This window comes from Halichoerus grypus, chromosome 2 (assembly GCF_964656455.1).
Source record: "Halichoerus grypus chromosome 2, mHalGry1.hap1.1, whole genome shotgun sequence".
NCBI lineage: Eukaryota > Metazoa > Chordata > Mammalia > Carnivora > Phocidae > Halichoerus > Halichoerus grypus.
Genome location: NC_135713.1, coordinates 175,824,454 through 175,845,709, shown reverse-complemented (window position 1 = coordinate 175,845,709; position 21,256 = coordinate 175,824,454). Strand labels below are relative to the sequence as shown.

General features: G+C 38.3%; 1 protein-coding gene across 8 annotated transcripts in view; it reads left to right on the top strand.

The window, feature by feature from the left end:
* Positions 1-21,256, top strand: part of RPS6KB1 (ribosomal protein S6 kinase B1) — a 92,299-nt gene that overhangs the window by 10,800 nt on the left and 60,243 nt on the right. For 6 of the 8 annotated variants that reach the window (XR_013444611.1, XR_013444612.1, XM_036109408.2 and 3 more), the window contains exons 5-12: positions 10,141-10,288; positions 12,588-12,645; positions 14,091-14,191; positions 16,562-16,652; positions 16,838-16,928; positions 17,421-17,528; positions 18,038-18,100; positions 18,486-18,563. Coding sequence is in view for 6 of the 8 variants with exons in the window: in XM_036109408.2 (XP_035965301.2) it covers positions 10,141-10,288; positions 12,588-12,645; positions 14,091-14,191; positions 16,562-16,652; positions 16,838-16,928; positions 17,421-17,528; positions 18,038-18,100; positions 18,486-18,563 (738 nt within the window). In the remaining 2 variants the exon portion in view is untranslated. Of the gene's footprint in view, positions 1-2,583; positions 4,260-10,121; positions 10,289-12,587; positions 12,646-14,090; positions 14,192-16,561; positions 16,653-16,837; positions 16,929-17,420; positions 17,529-18,037; positions 18,101-18,485; positions 18,564-21,256 lie in introns of those variants that run through there. The other 2 variants (XM_078064269.1, XM_078064278.1) reach the window with 2 other exon arrangements.

The following is a 21,256-nucleotide window of genomic DNA, read 5'->3' as shown; positions in this document are numbered from 1 at the left end:
TTGCATGCTCTACTGACTAAGCCAGCAAAGCGTCCCTCCCCAACTTTATTGTTAATTGCTATAAAATCCACATTTTGGCCTAAAATTCTCAGTCAAGAAAATGTATTTCTAACACAATATGACAAGTCCTCTTAGAATGTGAGATATGTTTCATTATTGGTATTCCTGTTTTCTGCTTGGTGAATGTGGAAAGGAGAGCTCTTTTAATTCTCCTCTGAAGTAACTCTTTTAGCTCTTTGTCTGGTCTCCATATTTCTAAGTAATAAGCATGTTCTGCTGTCACTTAATATAGCAGTTTTAGAATTATGTATTGACTTCCACTCTACTCTCTTTCACTTCTTCCTCCCTTTTCCCCATCCTCTCATTTTGCTTTGTTTTCTTTGAGTCTGTTGTCTTCTCATACCTTCCAACAACTCTGTTCAGGCCAATTTTCTATGGTCCCACTTATTAGGTAGTCTATCAGTTCCATTTATTTTCCTGTGGAATCCCATCAGAACCTTCTGTCCCCCTATTCCTGTCTGTATTGGTAGCTCTTGAGGCATAGCTGCCATTACTGGACTTTCACCACAATCCTTGGAATCCCCTTGGCTCCATCAGTGTTGGATTCTTTGTTCCTGGATTCCATATATTCCTTTATCTTACTTTATGCCCTTGTTCCCTTTTTTGGTGACCATCTACCAGTGGCTTCCTGAGAAAGGGTACATGAAGGTAAATTTTTGGGGAAATACTGCGTATTTGAAAATTTCCCTATTAGACCCTTATGCTTGTTTGATTGTTTGAGTGTGGTTTTGAAGTTGAAAATCATTTTCACCCAGGATTTTGCTTTATTTTCATTTAGCCTTAAGTGTTTATGTTAAGGAGTCCCTTGCCATACTGATTCCCATTTCTTTTTATTCTTTCCTAAAGTTTTTTTTTTTTTTTTAGATTTTATTTATTTATTTGACAGAGACACAGTGAAAGAGGGAAACACAAGCAGGGGGAGTGGGAGAGGGATCCCGATGCGGGGCTTGATCCCAGGACCCTGAGAATATGACCCGAGCTGAAGGCAGACACTTAACGACTGAGCCACCCACCTGTTTCCTAAAGATTTTTAAAACTTGCTCATTTGAGAGAGAGTGAGTGAGACCCAGCAGAGGGAAAGGGAGAGGGAGAAGCCAACTCCCTGTTGAGCAGGGAGCCCGATGTGGGGCTTGATCCCAGGATTCTGGGATCATGACCTGAGCTGAAGGCAGATGCTTAACTGACTGAGCCACCCAGGCACCCCCTGATTCCCCTTTCTTTAGAGATCTTTCTTTCTTTCTTATTTGTTTATTTTAACTTTTTTAAAAAAAAGATTTTATGTATTTGTCAGGGAGAGAGAGAGGGAGAGAGAGAGAGCACAAGTACGGGGAGCAGCAGGCAGAGGGAGAAGCAGACTCTTTGCTGAGCAAGGAGCCAGATGTGGGACTCGATTCCAGGACCTCGGGATCATGACCTGAGCCAAAGGCATACACTTACCAGACTGAGCCACCCAGGCGTCCCTAGAGATCTATTTTTCTTTAAAGATATCTAAAATTTTCTTTTGATTTCTGTTGTTCTAAATTTTTTACAGTGGTGTGTTTATCTTGCTTTGATCCTTATTATTTTCTTTATTTTTACTCTTTCAATCTTAAAAGTTCCAATCTTAAAAGTTCCAATCCTTCAGCTCTAGGAGGTTTTCTTATATGGTCTCTGATAATTTCCCCCTCTACTTGGAGAGGGGGAAGTTTTCTCTTCTTGGATTTATAGTTAGTTGGATATTGGACCTCCTGGACTGATCATCTATTTTTCTTATCTTTTCCATTTGTCCATTTCTTTGTCTTTTTGTTTACTCTGAGATTTTTCTAGAAATTTATTTTCTAATCCTTTTACTGTTTTTTTAAGCTATCATATTTGTCATTCTCCAGAGCTTTGTCATTTTTTCTTTTTCTTTTATTTATTCTTTTTTTTAAAAGATTTTTATTTATTTGAGACAGAGCACAAGCGGGGAGGAGGATCAGAGGGAGAGGGAGAAGCACACTGCCCGCTGAGCAGGGAGCCTGACGTGGGGCTCAATCCCAGGACCCTGAGATCATAACCCGAGCCGAAGGCAGATGCTTAACCAACTGAGCCACCCAGGCACCCCTCATTTTTTCTTTTTATAGCAACCTATTTTATGAGTACATTACCTTATTCCTCTGAGGGTATTAATGATAATTCTTTGAAATATTTTTTTGTTCTATGTATTGTATCTCTTTTCTAAGTTCCTATATTCCATGTGAAAGGCCTTCTTTAGATGCCTGGTGTCCTTCACTGATTGTTCATATTTAAGAGTAGAACTTTGAAAAGCTGATCAGAAGTTCCATCTGTTTAGGACAGTCATGTGGTTAGCTGGCAATTGACTGAGAACCTCCAAATATCATTGTCTATAGTCAGTTGGTGCTGAGAAAGATCCTCTATTCTTTTGCCTAGAAAAAGCATCCTGGACCTGGATGGGAGAGAAGAGATGAAGATCTTAACCTTTCAACATGCAGACCTTCACTGAAGTCAAGTTTTTACTTTAGCACTTCACTCTGTATCTGATCCTTCACTCTTTTTTTTTTTTCTGGAGAGTACACCTTTCTAAGTGCTAGTAATCTACCTGTTTTTAGTCCTCCACCTTCTGCCTTCTGCAGTCCCTAATGACTTTTTTTTTTTCCTTTCTTGCTTTTTATTTTTGTCTCCAGTTTTTGAACCTACTAAGGTTCTATAGATGGAATCAGCTTCTTTTGAGTTCTCTGTGCAGGCATTTAGATTTGATCATATTCTACTCCACTGAGTCATGTACCATTGCTTTATCCCACTCTGTTTTCTTCACTTTTGAGGTGTGGAGTTAGATGCATTTCCTAGTTTTATTGAAAATGGGTTATGTGTGTTTGGTTTCTTGTTCTTTTTGTTTGGGATTGATTTCTGAAAAGATCACACTGTCTTTTTTTTTTTTTTTTAAGATTTTATTTATTTATTTGAGAGAGAGAATGAGAGAGAGAGAGCATGAGAGGGGGGAGGGTCAGAGGGCGAAGCAGGCTCCCCGTGAGCAGGGAGCCCGATGCGGGACTCGATCCCGGGACTCCAGGATCATGACCTGAGCTGAAGGCAGTGGCTTAACCAACTGAGCCACCCAGGCGCCCCAAGATCACACTGTCTTAAAACAAGTCTTATTACAAAACTATATTAAAAGACAATCAAAACAACTTTTAACAAAAATTACAGGGTTTATAATACTTTGGTCTTTATCTTTCTGATTTTCACTTAAGCAGTATACATGATTTATTAGTTTAAAAGCTGAGGAACAAATATGACCACAACTTTATTGGTGATTGTCTTTTTTTTTTTTAAGTTTATTTATTTATTTAAGTAACCTCTACACCCAGTGTGGGGCTCAAATTCATGACCCCGAGATCAAGAGTCACATGCTGATGCTGTTCTGACTGAGCCAGCTGGAATCACCCTGGGGATTGTCTTAAAAGAAGCAGTTCAGATATTCTGAACATCACTTTCTGTATCAATAAGTCAGTATTAATCTGCTGTCTGGCTTTCCCATTGGAATCATTTGAGATTAATGATGTTTTGATCTATAAAACATGTTAGGTATAGAATTGGAGAGAGTATAATAATGCTTGTCCTAGAAATGTTGAAAGAAGTACTGGACAAGATTCTTAGGTTAATTTATTCCTTTTGATATATTTTATAATCAGGGCTGACCATAATTAATCATAATTCTGTCTTGAGTGAAGTATGTTTCTGGCATGGACATCTTTAATGAAAAGAAGAGGGTGTTGTTTTTCCGCTGGTGGTGGATAGGCACAGTGTATTGGGAAATCCATAGATTTAATTACTGCTAAATGTCAGACCTCGTTTTTAGCCCCAGGCATCCAAGACCTAACTTGCTCACCTCTCCTTTTGCTTAGTTACCATTCCCTCCCACTCTCAGGGTTTTTCTTTCCCCAAGCTTGGCTAGAGAGTCAGATGCTGTCTCATGTTTTCCTTGCTGTCCCTGAAAACAAGCTCACAGCGTAAATAATGAAAGTGAAGAGGTTGCTAGGGTTAAGTCCAGAATTTTAATTCCTAACTAGATAAGATGACTGTATGCTGCCTTTGAGTTTCTTTATTCTGATTTTATTATTATTAACCCTCCTGAACTTTGTATGCAGTAAGAACATATGTCTTTCCAGCCTTGAAGATCAAATCAGAGTAGAACCACGTGTCTCCTTATCTTAAATGAGGTATTTGCATCTGGACAGTCTGTTTGAATTTATCAGTTCTCCTGGGATTTTTTACAGGAATGGTACTATTTGGGTATTTTCTCAGGGTGGAATGTTGAGGAAAAGACTTTCTCTTTCCTGCCAGTTGCAACAAAAATGTACCCTGAGAGCAAAGTACTATTGCCCATGGCATTAATTCAGCCCACACTGTAAATTTTAGACCCTTTGGCTAAAGGCTTGTGGTTCACAGATTGGTCATCCTTTTTCCATTCCTTTTATTGAATCAATTGAGAACTGGCAATGTGCCAGGCATTATGCTGGATACTAGGATTTAGCATTTGAGGCGAATGTGGTCTCTTCCTCTCACTCTGCTTACTATATAATTCAAGGGAAGAACTGTTAAGCTTATTCTTAAAATTTCTCTTCTATCTTGTGGTCAAAATCCTTTCTACATTGAGGTTGAAACCTCCCTTACCTTTTATCATTTTTTTTCTCACTCCTGAGCCTTGTTATCCTGTATGTCTTCGCTGTCCTTATATTAAATAAGTAATCAGTAGCCTAGCCTTTCTAATTCCTTGATCTCAACTCTATCAGCTTTCATTTCCATTCCACTTTACCAGCCCCCATAGCTGTATTCTCCACCTCTGAAGTATTGGACTACAATAGAACAATAACCTCTCACTTCTTTATTCCCACAATGCTTGGTCTTTGGCTTTCAACCTTTTAGTCCTTTGACCTTTCTGGGTTTTTTTCTAAAGTTCTTAACCCCCTTCTTATTTCACTTTATTCTGAATCCAGCCTAATCAGCATGATCTGCCATTTCAGTCACTTGCTAGCGCCATTGACCTTATGTTTAGGAAAGTCCTACTTTTTTTTTTTTTTAAAGATTTTATTTATTTATTTGACAGAGAGACAGCAAGAGAGGGAACACAAACAGGGGGAGTGGGAGAGGGAGAAGCAGGCCTGCCGCCCAGCAGGGAGCCCGACAACGGGGCTCAATCCCAGGACACTGGGATCATGACCTGAGCCGAAGGCAGACGCTCAATGACTGAACCACCTAGGTGCCCCTGGGAAAGTCCTACTTTTAATAGTTTAGTTGTTGGGGCGCCTGGGTGGCTCAGTCATTGAGCGTCTGCCTTCGGCTCAGGTTATGATCCCAGGATCCTGGGATCGAGCCCCGCATCAGGTTCCCTGCTCCGCGGGAAGCCTGCTTCTCCCTCTCCCACTCCCCCTGCTTGTGTTCCCTCTCTCACTGTGTCTCTCTCTGTCAAATAAATAAAATCTTAAAAAAAAAATAGTTTGGTTGTTAATGCCGCTTTATTCCTGTATTTCAGTTACTGAGCATTGCTGGCAGAAATCACAAACTTGTAGATTGCTGCTAGGACAAATTCGTAGTCCCCAAATCATTTGGACCCTCGGTATTCACCAGCTATTTTTCTTTCCTTCTTTCCTTCTTCCTTTCTTTTTTAAGATTTTATTTATTTGACACAGAGTGAGAGAGAGAGAGCACACAAGCAGTGTCAGGCAGAGGGAGAGGGAGAAGCAGGCTTCCTGCTGACCTGGGAGCCCGATGTGGGGCTCGATTCCAGCACCCTGGGATCATGACCTGAGCCGAAGGCAGACACTTAACTGACTTAGCCACCCAGGCACCCCACCAGCTGTTTTTCTCCATGTCCCTAGACAACTTCTTCCGTTCTCTATAACTTTGCTATCAGTCCCTCTTACCTCTTTAGTAGACTGCCTCTCTTCCTATTTGAGGCTGTCACATGTGATTTCCTTCCACTTCCTGTTCTAATCCCTACCCCTAATACCATATTAATCTGCATTTTCATTTGTCTTTACTTCCTTCTCTCCAGTGTTAGTAAGAGATATATTCCTCTTCTTTCCGAGGTTAAGCCCTCTCTTTATGTTTTGGATCCCATCTCTTTCTGCCTGTTAGGGGTCTTTGTCACTTCTTTCTCTTTTTTCCATCCTCTATCCTTACTTCTTTCTTTGTTTAAGTATATTCATGTCTTTTCCATATTTAGTAAAACAAATCCTTCTCACAAAGTCTTCCTATGGCTTCCACCCTCTTTGCCTTTCATAGCTGAATTTCTTGAGAAGTCATGTTTTACTATTTTTTCATTCACTATATTTTGACTTAATGACTCTACTTTAAAACTCTTGTCATCACCAGTCTCCTAATGGCTGAATTCAATGGTCTTTACTTAATTCATCCTTAATTTACTTCTCTGTTACATTGAAGCTGTTGACCACAGCATTTTGAAACTGTTTTCTTTACTTATGTGATTCTACTTTACTAATTTTTCAGCTTATCTCTTAGTCTCTTGCTTCCCAGACTTTCTCAAAATTACTTATTTAAAAAACTCAAACCTCCTGAGCAGTTAAAAAATAATGTTTGAGGGTGCCTGGGTGGCTCAGTCGGTTGGGCGTGTGCCTTTGGCTCTGGTCATGGTCCCAGGGTCCTGGGATCAAGCCCCGCATCGGGCTCCCTGCTCGGCGGGAAGCCTGCTTCTCCCTCTCCCACTCCCCCTGCTTGTGTTCCTGCTCTCACTATCTCTCTCTCTGTCAAATAAATAAATAAAATCTTAAAAAAAAAAAAGTAATAATGTTTGAAAATTTTCAGACTTTCCAAAGGGTTGCAAGAATAGTACAGTGAACACCAACTAAGTTTGCCATATTTTCTTTGTCTGCCCCTCACTTTCTCCATCCCTTCCATGTATATGTATGTTTATGCATATTCAAAATTTTCATTCTTTTGCTGTACAATTTGAAAGTTAATTGTAGATATCATGGTATTTCACCCTTATTTTCTTTAGTTTGTATCTCTTAAGAGTAAGGGCATTTTCACATAAAATCACAGTGTAATTATCACATTTGGGAAACTTACCGTTGATAAACAGTTGCTGTTTTCTAATATATCGTCCATACTCAGATTTCCTCAGCTGTATCAGTATATCTTTTATAGCTGTTTTATTTTGTTTTTAATATTCGGGATTTAGCCAAGGATCACATATGCATTGAGTTGTCCTATCTCTTTAGTTTCCTTTATTCTGGAGCCATTTCCCACCCTTTTCTTTTGTCTTTCATGACATTTACATTTTTTGAAGAGCTCAGGCCAGTTGTTTTGCAGAATATCCCTTAATTTGGGTATGTTTCATTGTTTACTCATGAAAACACCTAAATTTTAAATTTAGGTTAAATACTTTTTGCAGGAATATTATGTTCTCAGTGTATGGTATAATAGGGATATGAATATTCTATCCTAATAATCTTTTACCCAGTGGTTTTATCATCCATTGTTTCTTATCTAAATCAAATATTACTATGGTGATTACAAAATGGAGACTTTTCTATCTTGCCATTTTGTTTCTATATTGTCATTCTTCTATAAAGAGCTTTTTATACTTCCTTTTTTAAATTTAATTTTTTAAGAGTCAGTATGGACTTTTTATTTTCAGTGTGTTATCCATTTCTTTCATTATTCATTTGGTCCTCAAATTGTCCCAAATTTTGCTACAGAGAACTCTTTTAAGATGGCTTCTATGTCCTTGATATGTCCTTGTCAGTTTTTGAGTACTTCCTGGTATAATAGAGTGCTCCGGATTTCCCTTGCACTTTCCCTAACTCTGGCTTAGAACCATCTTTTTCTCTAAGGAACCCTGGTTTCTTTTGGTAGAGAAACCAAGATCTGGGTGCCAGCTATGCTCCTTACTACTAAAGTGTCATTGTTTCTGGCTCTTTCAGTGGGTAGAGCTAGGAGGTTTTTCTTTTTAAATCATGGCTTCATATTGATATCCCTAATTCCAGTCCAGTTCCATAGGGCTTTTCTTATCTCAGTCCATATTTACATCTCTGGTTTTCCACATTGAGAAGCCTGGTAGTAACATCAATAAATTTACTCATTTGCTCAGTTGTACAATATATGCATAATAGTTTGAGAATTACAATATCAGTATTATTAGCAGCTACAAACCTACTAAGTGTGGCATAAGATTTCTTTGCAATTTTTGTTATGCTTACATATATGTCATTAAGAGTGTGCCATGTAAAGTTATTTAAATATCTTTTTTCTCCTATGGTAAAATTATCAGGGTAATATTCAATTACATTTATATATTTCTGTTGTGTTCAGTTTTATTTCCCTCCCCCATCTTTGTTGATTTAATTTTAGTTTTGGAATGTATAAAACATTACCATGGTTCAGAATTCAAAAATCTCCATTTTATAATCACAATAATATTTGATTTAGGTAAGAGAAAAAAAAAATTTGATTTAGGTAAGCTAAAACCATTGAGGTTTTACTCCGAAGATGTACTCAGAAGTCTAATCCCATTACTTAATCTTCTCACTGTCATTAGCTTTTGGTTTATCTTAGTTGTGTTCATTATTGAAGATATAAGGAGATACATATACATATTCTTGTTTCCCCTTTCTTACACAAAAGGTAGTATACTGTGATACTGTTATGCCATATATGCTCTTTTGCACCTTGCTTTCATAGAGACATTCCCCATTCTTTTTATAGCTTTTTTTACACATTAGGTAGATAGTCCATAGGTTTTTATCCAGTATTCTATACATGGGCATTTAGGTTGTTTTTAACATTTCACTTTTATAAATAATATTGCAACTAATAACCTTGTGTATATGCATTTTCATGTTACTGGAGATGTACCAGAACTTAGTCCTAGAATTTAGACTTAACATGTCCAAAAACAATGCATCGTTTTCCCAAAACTCTTTTCTTGACTTCCATTTCCTGCTTTGAATGATAACCATTGTTCTATTACTTGTGCAGAAACCATGGTATCATCATTTCTTCTCAACCTAGTCCGCAAGTGCTGATAATACATCTTTATCTTTTCTTTTTTTATTTTTTCCACCTTCCTTTTCCTTTTCCTTTTTTTTTTTTTTTAGAGGGGGTTGAGTAAGGGTAGAGGGAGAGGGAGAGAATCTTAAGCAGCTGCCGTGTCCAGCATGGAGCCCATTGCCAGGCTCAGTCTCACACCCTGAGATCATGACCTGAGCTGAAATCAAGAGTCGGACGCTTAACTGACTGAGCCACACAGGTGCCCCCCAACTTCATTTTCTTAGTTACAGGTCTTACTTTACTTACTTTACTGTACTAGCCTCCTAACTGGTCTCATTTCTTCCCTAAAACTCCACACTGCTATTAAACTGTCTTAAAGCCAAGGGTTATTCAATTTCAGAACCTCAACATTTTTCCTCTGCCTCTATGATAAGATTCACACTCTTTTGCCTAGATACCTAGGCCTTCCATTTCTGGTCTCCACCTACATCGCCAGCCTAATCTCTAGCCACTTCTAACCATACTGAACTACTTATAGGTTCCCTAGACATGTCCTGTCAAGCCTCTTTGGCACTGGAAATGTTTTTTTTTTTACCCTCTGCATTTCATTTTAATAATTTTTTATGATACAGTTTAGGTATTGCCACCTCCAGGAACACTTCTTGCCATGTCAGATGTAATTGCTCTGTTCTCCCAAAGCACCTTGTGCTTACCTGCAGTGACTTCCCTCTCTTCCCCGACACTTTGGACTTCTATAGGCTGGAGACTTCTGTTAGTTCTTCTTTCTTATTACAGAGCCTGGAGCATAGTAGACATTGAACAGTTAGTGAATATATGAATAAACTTCACCTGTTTACATTTTTTAAAAAGGTATCTTTAGGTTGTCATTTACATGTTCACTGCAAAAAATCCGAACAGTGCAGATATATATGAGAAGTGAATGTCTTCCATTACTCCTATCTCAGTCTCTAGTGGGAACTGTGAGTAATAGTTTAATATTGGCAAGAAAAGCACAAAATAGATTTTCCAGTTACTATAGAATAAAAATGTCTACTGTTTTGTTCTTATAGATCATCTCTTTTCCTTTAGGCAATGATAGTAAGAAATGCTAAAGATACAGCTCATACAAAAGCAGAACGGAATATTCTGGAGGAAGTAAAGCATCCCTTCATTGTGGATTTAATTTATGCCTTTCAGACCGGTGGAAAACTCTACCTCATCCTTGAGTATCTCAGCGGTCAGTACACTCAGTTTGGTGTAATTATTTGCATTTGCTCCAGAAACTGGGTCAGACATTATTTTCCATTGGAAAAATGCTTTTTCCCCAATGCGATTAAATAGTTCTTAAAATTGACAAATACATTGACATAAGGAATTCAGATGTGACCATATGTTTCTTTTCGCAGACAAATATAAAGGAAACTTTAAAGGTTAAGTTTTTTCCCCCATCTGTAAAATTTTATCTTAATCCTAATCCTTTTGTAATCAATTACTTAAAATAACAAACACCTAATTGATACAGAGCCATCACAGTGACTGCACTCGGGTAAGATACTATAACTCAAATGAACCATCAAAGCCATTTCTTTCCAAACTCAAATGCAAAACTTGAGAGTATTTAAGATATTGAGTATTTTCAAAATTGCATCTCTAAACAGAAGAATTTTTTGGTTGAATGTAGCCTTTTTGATAGACTGTGCAGTTTATGTAGGAAGACATCCACAATTTCCAGGGCTTATTACCTCCTGGAAACTTGTTGCTTCTTACCATTTCTAGATCACAGGTATCTATTTCCAGCCAACATATTTGAGTTTTCTGAAAAGCAGGTTTCACAATGGCCTGTAACATGGAACAGAAAGCTGCAGAATTTAGCAACTTTTTTGTGACTGTTGTTGCTATTTTTTGGGTAACTTTATTTTGACATGATTTCAGATTTACACAGAAAAGTTGCAGAAATAGTACAAAGACTTCCCACATACCCTTCACCTAAATTCCCCAAGTGTTATCATTTTACAGGTGTTTTGTTTCATCCTTCTTTTCTCTCCCTCTCTATGTATATGTATACACATGTATGGGTGTGTATATATGTATGTGTATGTATATATATGTACATGTATACATATATATACATAATTTTTTTCTGCATTGCTTAAGAGAATGTTGCAGACATGATTTCCCATTACCCCTAAATACTTCAGTGTATATTTTCTAAAATCAATGACAGTATCTTAACTCTACTAAAATTATCAAAACTGGAAATTAACACTGATACAGTAATATCTGTTTCCTTTTTTTTTTTTAAGATTTTATTTATTTATTTGACAGACAGAGACGCACAGCGAGAGAGGGAACACAAGCAGGGGGAGTGGGAGAGGGAGAAGCAGGCTTCCCGCGGAGCAGAGAGCCCGATGTGGGGCTCGATCCCAGAACCCTGGGATCATGACCTGAGCCGAAGGCAGACGCTTAACGACTGAGCCACCCAGGCGCCCCTATCTCAGTTTCCTTTAATCTAGAACAGTTCCTCAGTCTTTCTTTGTCTTTTGTGACCTTGACATTTTTGAAGAATATAGGCCACTTGTTTTGTAGAATGCATCAATTTGGGCTTATGGGATGTTTCCTCAAGATTAGATTCAGGTTATGCATTTGGGGAGGACCATCAAAATGACATTGTGTCCTTCTCTGTCAAATCAGGAGGTACATGATGTTTATATCTTTGTCCCATTACTGTTGATATTTACTTCGATCACACTTATAAGGTGGTGTTGGCCAGTTTTTTCCCTGGTGAAGTTTTCCCTTTGTAATGAATAAGTATCTTGAGATACTTTGGGATTATTGAAATATCTTGTCTCTCATCAAGCTTTCACATACAGTTTTAGCATTCATTGATTCTTGCTTGAAACAATTAACTATAATGATTGCCAAGTGATTTTTCTTATTCCATCGTGCCTCATTCATTATTTGGCATTCTACTGTAACAAAGAGCTTTCCCTTCTCTCCCATTTTAAAACTTAATTTATTGCTCTCTTCATTGATTTACATCATTGTGGGCTCATGGATTCTAAGATTATTCAGTGAGATATAATTCTTTATTATCATTATTTATTTTGATATTCAAAACAGTGCCATGCTTTTAACAAAGCTGCTGCCGGCTTCCTCTGGATTAAGAGATCTGAAAATATAGAATAAGGGTATTCACTAATTTTAATTTGTAAGGGTGGCTTAATTATATACTAAAGTTTTTCTGCTTAGGGTAAAATGTGAGAGAAGTTTTAACCAAGATTATTTTTTTAACCTCAGGTCTGGAATCTATAACTATTTTGAAGTTTAAAGATGTACAAACCTGGAACTCCAAAATACATATTTCACATAAAAATAAGAACACTGCTAAAAATAGAATCCTGAAGACTTAGTTTTAAACCTGTATTTTTTAGAATCTGTTTTTTATTTTTAAGGGACTGATATCTTTTAACTGTGGTTAGAAATGGGTTGGAAATGAAGATTGTTTTATTTCTAATATCTTTTCCTTTTCTTTACAGGAGGAGAATTATTTATGCAGTTAGAAAGAGAGGGAATATTTATGGAAGACACAGCCTGGTAAGTGAAATTTTTGTGGTTGCAGGGATTCAGGTAATGATTCATATAATTAAAAGCAAAGTCCTGTTCCCACTATGGGCAGCCAAATGATTCAATAAATTGTTCTGGAGCCAGTCAGTCACTCAGGACTTCAAGGGGGAGAAGCATCTTTGGGGCGGGGCAGCTTTTGGAGGTCACATCATTCCTTTGCCCCCAGGCCTTGGGTGGAACGCTCTTCACGCCAGTTCCTAACAGAACCATTCTCACTGGGGCTTTCTTTCCTTGAATTGGTAAGCTGCCTGCCTTGGCTGTGGGTGAGTGTGGTTTTCCGGTGGAACTTTATGTCTGGAACAATGGAAAGTATCAGAAATCATCTCCTCTTTTTTTTTAGACTTTCCAGTTCCCAAGGTGCAGTCTTAGGGAGGTGATAAGCCGGCACACATCATCTGTGGATTGATTCTATGGCCAGGATGGGATCTACCCTTATATTTCTTAAGATGGCATCTGCTTCAAATTAAAAATATATACATCCTTTTGTGAGATGACAGTATTGGGTAACAATAAATCAGTTTATCCTACACATTAATTGAATAGAAAACACTTATATGTTTTTTCTACCTTAATTACCAAACTGCATTCCATTGTTTAATTTCAGGCCTTTTCTAACACAGAAGCTGCATTTAAGAGCCTTAGGGATGAAGTACCCTTTTTTGGAGGAGGCTCTCTGAGCCGTGTTGGAGGCTGTATTTGTGGTCCTGCTGGCTGTGAAACTGCCTCAGTCCTCTAGGACACACCCTCTCCATCCTGGAGTAATCTGCAGGATTGCAACATTGTTATGCAGCCAGTATTGCAGTGCCTTGTGCTTTTCGAATCCAGACAGGGTTGACTCAGCCCTTTATTCTTTTGAGGTAGATAAATTTGAGTGTCACACAGTTTATAGTTGTGGGCTGGCTGGCAAGAGGGAGGGCAGATACTGTGGGCATGAACTGTATATAATTATGCAGCTATATTAAGGGATGAGCGGGCTTCTAAGGGTCAGGTTATTTATAAGGTATCTTTTGAAACTAAGACTTGCTGTCTGAGAATAACAAAGTTCCTATGTCCTATGGGATTTTAAAATTGGGGGTGGGTGGGAGTAATTTGCTCTGATCTGAATGACTATTGGCCTAATTCCTACACAGAACAAAAACCAGTGACAGTTTGGCATATTCTGGACTTCTTTGCAATTAGCAGTATGTTCTAATGATGAAATAAAACATTTTATAGTTTCACTAAATAAGTGAAACATAAATGTCACCATGCCTTTTGGCAGTATCCTACGCCATCTCTTTCCCCCATCCCCACCCCCATCCCCACTAATTTGGTCTTTGGTGCATGTCTATTTCTTTCAAGGAATTTTGCTCCATACATAAACTGCTTTGAGTATATTACTCTTTTTAATTTTATTAAATCACTTTTGTTTCCAGCTTTTACTTGGCAGAAATCTCCATGGCTTTGGGGCATTTACATCAAAAGGGGATCATCTACAGAGACCTGAAGCCGGAGAATATCATGCTTAATCACCAAGGTGGAGATATACCGTAAACAATTCTATAGTAAATAATCATCTTAAAATCCTCCCACACAGGTCATGGTCATTTACAAAGCCCCATAGTCATGTATCTATTATTATACATTCCTCCCTCAGAATTTATGGCATCATAATACTTGCTGAGATTTAGGTATTTAGATATTTGTGATTGATGAGATTAGACGGAGTTAGGAATAACTGGCCACTTAACTGTGTTTTTCAGTTTAGTCCTTGCTCTCTATAGCTTGTCGTTCTTTTGAAATCTTTACATAACATGTGGTGAGTCAAAAGCCAGTCCAAACTTTAATTTTGGTTTCTTCCTTAAATTGGAAAGTAGATCTTAACCCTATAAATTGAGTTTTCCTTAATGATAAAAATACATAAATATTAGAAGCAATGCTTTTTATTTATTTATTTTTTAAAAAGATTTTATTTATTTATTTGACAGAGAGAGACACAGTGAGAGAGGGAACACAAGCAGGGGGAGTGGGACAGGGAGGAGCAGGGAGCCCGATGCGGGGCTCGATCCCAGGACCCTGGGATCATGACCTGAGCCGAAGGCAGAGGCTTAGCAACCGAGCCACCCAGGCGCCCCAGAATTAATACCTTTTATGATAAATTTTATTAATGCTGTAAAAAAAGGATTAGAATTGAACCAAAATATTTGATGTAGCCTTGGAAAGAAAATGTTTAGTAGGCATCAGTTTATTTTTGCTGTTTGTAAAAACAAACATAAAAATCAGAAAGGCTAGGGCGCCTGGGTGGCTCAGTCGTTAAGCGTCTGCCTTCAGCTCAGGTCATGATCCCGGGGTCCTGGGATCGAGTCCCACATCGGGCTCCCTGCTCAGCGGGAAGCCTGCCTCTCCCTCTCCCACTCCCCCTGCTTGTGTTCCTGCTCTAGCTATCTCTCTCTCTCAAATAAATAAATAAAATCTTTAAAAAAAAAAAAAATCAGAAAGGCTAATATTCTGTACAGGTGTAGGTAGAGCAAATTGAGTCTTGATTACAAGTGCATGCTACTATAGACAGTTTGATTTATGCAAGAGTAATTTGGGCTAGGTAGACTTCACAGCTCACTCATACCCCAAAGGAGCAACCAGCCAACCAGGCTATCAGGGTGCTGGTAGCAGTTGCTGATCCTTCGATGTCTACAAAATGATACAATAGGTGGTTAAGGGTTTTAAATTCTTGGACAGGAAATGATGTGGACAACTGACACTAGTATGAGTATGTTTCATATTGTGCTTTTCTTTCTCTTTTTTTTTTTTTTTAAGAGAAATGCTCTACTTAACCAAGTACATCATTGTGAATCTATGTATCTCTTTCCCTCCCAGTTCTGCTCCCATCCCCCCAAACCTGGATTCTGATTCTGAATTCTAAGGCAAAGGATAGAATAGGGAAATGACTAGTTAACTTCTTTGATCCATAAGCTTGAGTGTGTCAGGTGGCTCTGTGAAAATAAGGGTCATATTTTTTTCTGTGTCAGAGTAGAGTACACATTTACATTTGTATCAATAGGCCATTGCCTTTTCTTTTCTCTGAAATAAACCTGGAATAGTAGGGTCCCTCAATAGTGGTTGAACCACTGGATATCTAATAACAGTTCAGTAATGTTCTTTGTGTAAGGTGGTGAGTTTTTCACTTTCTGGATTAGAGATGACAGTCCCATGCCATAGCAATGTCATTTCTTTTCCTGAACTGGCAGTATTGGCAGAATAAGCTAACTTGTTATAGTGACTTTCTGAGACTATTTAAAAAACTGTCCAGTCACAGTTCACTGTGGTAAAAAGTTATATATTTGAAATACAGTGTCAGACCTTTAAAAGGTGCAGCATATCTTTATTAGGGTTTGTGTACTTAACCAGACTTTCAAAAATTTTTCTTGAAAGGGCTTGCTTTCTCAGGATGGTAGAGCTAGAGCCTTGGACAAGCTGTTCTACTTTTTTTCTCTATTTTCCTTTTATATTACATCATTGGCAAAAAATGACTATTAGCTTTAAAAAGTTAGCATCCCATTTTATGGATGGCACCTTACTAGTTGTATCTTCAAAAAATATTTAAGGCAGAGGGCGCCTGGGTGGCTCAGTTGGTTAAGCGACTGCCTTCGGCTCAGGTCATGATCCTGGAGTCCCGGGATCGAGTCCCACATCGGGCTCCTTGCTCGGCGGGGAGTCTGCTTCTCCCTCTGCCCTTCCCCCATCTCATGCTCTCTCTCTAATAAATAAATAAATAAATCTTAAAAAAAAAAAAAATATTTAAGGCAGAAAAAGTTAAATGGAAGGATAGATTATTGTCTTGTATGATACATTCAAACACTGCACATGCTTAGAGTTCTCAGAATAACTATGCTGTGATCTTTCATTGTAGGTCATGTGAAACTAACAGACTTTGGACTATGCAAAGAATCTATTCATGATGGAACAGTCACACACACATTTTGTGGAACAATAGAATACATGTGAGCTGCATGTTGAAAGAAATATAACTGGTTTGGGGGAGTAATAGCTAACTTTTACCTGGTTTAATAGTGTGCTGTATATTTTCTATAGCATCATTTGGCTCCATATATTGTTTTTAAAACTTCTAATTCAGATGATACGCAAATGGGTGAATTTTTTAGGCATATTATTTTTCTCATTGTAGGGCCCCTGAAATCTTGATGAGAAGTGGCCACAATCGTGCTGTGGATTGGTGGAGTTTGGGAGCATTAATGTATGACATGCTGACTGGAGCAGTAGGTGCACAGTTAAAAGCTGCATGTATTATGGTCTGTGCTGAGTAGTTATTAAATCATTATGGCAAGAGACCTTTCCTGCGCTTTTTAAAATGTTACTGATGGAGTTATTTAAAAAAAAATTAACCCTAATAAAGCTTTATTGGTAGTAGAATGGGCCCCTATACTTTTAAAAACATTTTTGTTTAAATGATCTGTCATGTCAGTCCTGTGAAAGAGGTATAAAATAGATACTGCCCTTATTTTATAAAAGGAGAAAGTAAAGCATAAAATCACATGGCTAACCTATTATAACATAAAGTTAATAGTGGAAACCCAGTTTCTTCTGAGATGTTGCTGTTTCTTCTGTCCCATTGCTTAAAAACTATAGATCTTTAGCAGTCAGCCCATATCACAGCATACATTTCTGATTTCTATGCATAGCTGACTAATTCAGAAAATGGATAATTTTATTTTTTATATGCTAATTTTTCTCACTCTCTCTATTCCTAGCCCCCGTTCACTGGGGAGAATAGAAAGAAAACAATTGACAAAATCCTCAAATGTAAACTCAATTTGCCTCCCTACCTCACACAAGAAGCCAGAGATCTGCTTAAAAAGGTAGGACACGAAACGATGACCCTTAACTACTGGGATCTAAATAGATAGAATTGAACATACATTTTGAATAAAGAATCATACACATATATTAAACAAAAAAGCCTACAGTTTTTGCAGGTAAAGTACAAATTTGTTTGTTTAAAGATTTTCTTTCCTTGGGGTGCCTGGGTGGCTGGCTTTCGGCTCAGGCCATGATCACAGGGTCCTGAGATCAAGCCCCGCATTGGGCTCCCTGCTCAGCAGGAGTCTGCTTCTCCCTCTCCCTCTGCCCCTTACCCCCCGCCCCACCAGCTTGTGTGTGCTTTCTCTCTCTCTCTGCTCTCTCAAATAATTAATTAAAAAAAAAGATTTTTCCTTTTTATTCCCAAACAATATTTAGTAGTAATTAATAAAGCCTATTTTCTCAAAATAGAAAAGCAATATAGGCAAGCAAATTCTGTAAATAAAAAATAATCAATTTGGCTAAGGTTCATAAATGTTTTGTTTTGTTTTGTTTTCCCTCCCTAAAGCTGCTGAAAAGAAATGCTGCTTCTCGGCTTGGAGCTGGCCCTGGGGATGCTGGAGAAGTTCAAGTAGGGATTGGCCTTTTTGGTGGTTTGAGGGGAAGATAGTGCTAATTCTATGTATTTGTGAGGATTGTATGGAGTTGTTTAAAGTTTATTTTGTGGGGCATCTGGGTGGCTCAGTTGGTTAAGTATCCGACTCTTGGTTTTGGCTCAGGTCATGATCTCAGGGTCTTGGGATCGAGCCCTGTATTGGGTCAGCTTGAGAGATTCTCCCTCTCCCTTCCCCTCTGCCCCTCCCCCCACTCATGTTCATGCTTTCTCTCTCTCAAATAAATAAAATCTAAAAAATAAATAGTATAGTGTATTTTGTGATTTGTAACTTCAAACAGTTAATTTGTCAATCCAATGAAGTCTATTTGCCTTGACTTTTCTTCCTGTTCTTTTTTCCTAGGCTCATCCATTCTTCAGGCATATTAACTGGGAAGAACTGCTAGCTCGGAAGGTGGAGCCCCCCTTTAAACCTCTGTTGGTATGTATACCTGAAACCATATAACTTGAAGGACCTGGTACTTATTTAGAATAAAATCTCAGAGCATTCAGAAACGTTATGTTTATATTAACAATTCAGAAAACTTTGGTTTATGTTCTCTTCAGAATCTTTATTCTGTACAGTCTTTTCAAGGACTACTGCCAGCAGCAATTGATGAGTATATTAACTATTTTTAAGTTGGTTGCCTAAGACAACTAAATATTTCAAGTAGTTAGAACTTTTTTGCTTTGTTTGCTTAATTCAACCGTATTTTATTTTTATGGAGTATAATCTTTTACTCTCTTTTTTTATTTTTAACTTTTTTAAAGTTTTATTTATTTAAGTAATCTCTGTATCCCACATGGGGTTCAAAATCATGACCCTGAGATCAAGAGTCACATGCTCAGGATACCTGGGTGGCTCAGTCAGTTAAGCATCTGCCTTCGGCTCGGGTCATGATCCTAGGGTCTCTCTCTCCCTGCTCAGTGGGGAGCCTACTTCTACCTCTGCCCCCTGCTTGCACTCTCTTTCTTTCTCTCTCTCTCAAGTAAACACATAAAATCTTTAAAAAAAAAAAAAAAAGTCACATGCTCCTCTGACTGAGCCAGCCAGGTGCCCTTAATTTAATTATTATTATTATTTTTTTAAGATTTTTTATTTATTTGACAGAGAGAGACAGTGAGAGAGGGAACACAAGCAGGGGGAGTGGGAGAGGGAGAAGCAGGCTTCCCGCTGAGCAGGGACCCGGACGTGGGGCTCAATCCAAGACCCTGGGATCACGACCTGAGCAGAAGGCAGACACTTAACGACTGAGCCACCCAGGCGCCCCTCTTTTCTTTTTTTTAAAGATTTTATTTATTTATTTGGCAGAGGGAGCAGCAGAGGGAGAGAGAGAAGCAGGCTCTCCGCTGAGCAGGGGGCTTGATGTGGGGCTCGATCCCAGGACCCTGGGATCATGACCTGAGCTGAAGGCAGACACTTAACCGACTGAGCCACCCAGGTGCCCCTTATTTTTTATTTCTAAATTGAAGTTTAGTTGACATATAAGTTTCAGGTATATAGCATAGTGATTTAACAGTTATATACATAACAAAATGCTCACCAGGGTAAGTGTGGTTACCCTCTGATTCAACCCTGTTTTGAATTTGATTTTCTGGGAATTTTTTTCTTCAAAATATAGTATAAATGTGTATTAGTTTGCTAGGGTTGCTGTAACAAAGTACCACAAACTAGGTGGCTTACACAGCAGAAGTTTATTGTATTACAGTTCTGGAGACTAGATGTCCAAGATAATGTATTGACAGGCTTGGTTCATTATGAAGGCTGTGAGAGCCTTCCGTTCCACTTTGTGCCTCTCTCCTAGCTTCTGGTGGCTTGCTAGCAATCTTTGGCATTCCTTGGCTTGTAGGCACATTACCCGATCTCTGCCTTTATGTTTGTATAACAATGTGTTTATGAGTACATGAGTTAGTGTGTTAGTTCTTGTCTTTCTTCCACCTCAGAATTTGAGAAAATATAGTTTCTTTTTCTATTTCTTGGAATGAAGGTGGAGGAAGAGGAAGATAATGACGATGATAATTTGGTTCTGGAGCACAAGAAAATTTTCGCATATATAATTGTAAGGAGGATAATTAACCCTTCTGTACCAATGGTCCAGCTTGTCAGGTCATCTTGTTTAAACATAAACAGAACTGCTAGCTATCATCACAACTAAAAAGCTGACAATTTCCCCAGTTTCGTTTGTTTTCTTTTCCTCCCTATTGGTTTCTTTTAATAAGAATTCAGTCAAGGTCTATACAGTTTGGTTATTGTATCTCTTAGGTCTCTTTCCAACCCCCTCTCGATTCCTCTCCTGAGTACTTAAGAAACTGGACTATATGTCCTGTAGGGTTTCTAACTTTGATTTTGCTGATTTTAACCCCATAGTGTCATTGACCATATTCATCTGTTCCCTGTATTTCCAAAAACTAGTATTTAGATTTAGATACTTAATCTGCTTCAGATTAAACTTTTGATGTTGTATATTTTAGTCAGGAGGCATAATGTGTATTTGTATTTTTTTTTAGTGATGTTGTGATCATTGCCAACATTAGTGATGCTTAGGTATGGTCAATTTGGCAACGTTTGGAGACAAGTTGTCATAACTTGGGGAGGGGATGTTATTGGTTTGCAGTGGGTCGAGGCCAGAGATGCTGCTAAACATCCTCTTTTACATAGGACAGGCCCCTACAACAAGAATTATCAAGCCCAAAATGTCAGTAGTGCTGAGATTCAGAAACTCTGGCCTAGTTTCAGGATTTCAGTGGGGGTTTGCAAAATTGTTCTAATACTATTATTGATTCCTCATTAGTGAATTTTTCCCTAAAGACAAACTTACATTGTTCATACAGGAAAGGCAGGATGAATGTTTGTTTCTTTCCCATTTTTCAAAATAATAAATTGGTTCTTTAACATCTTCCAAAATTGACCAGTTCTTTGATTTTTTTTTCAGTATAATTATGAACTTATGCCTTTTGGGGCACCTGGGTGGTTCAGTTGTTAAGTGTCTGCCTTCGGCTCAGGTCATGATCCCAGGGTCCTGGGATCAAGCCCCGCATCGGGCTCCCTGCTCAGCGGGAGGCCTGCTTCTCCCTCTCCCACTCCCCCTGCTTGTGTTCCCTCTCTGTCTCTCTCTGTCAAATCAATAAATAAAA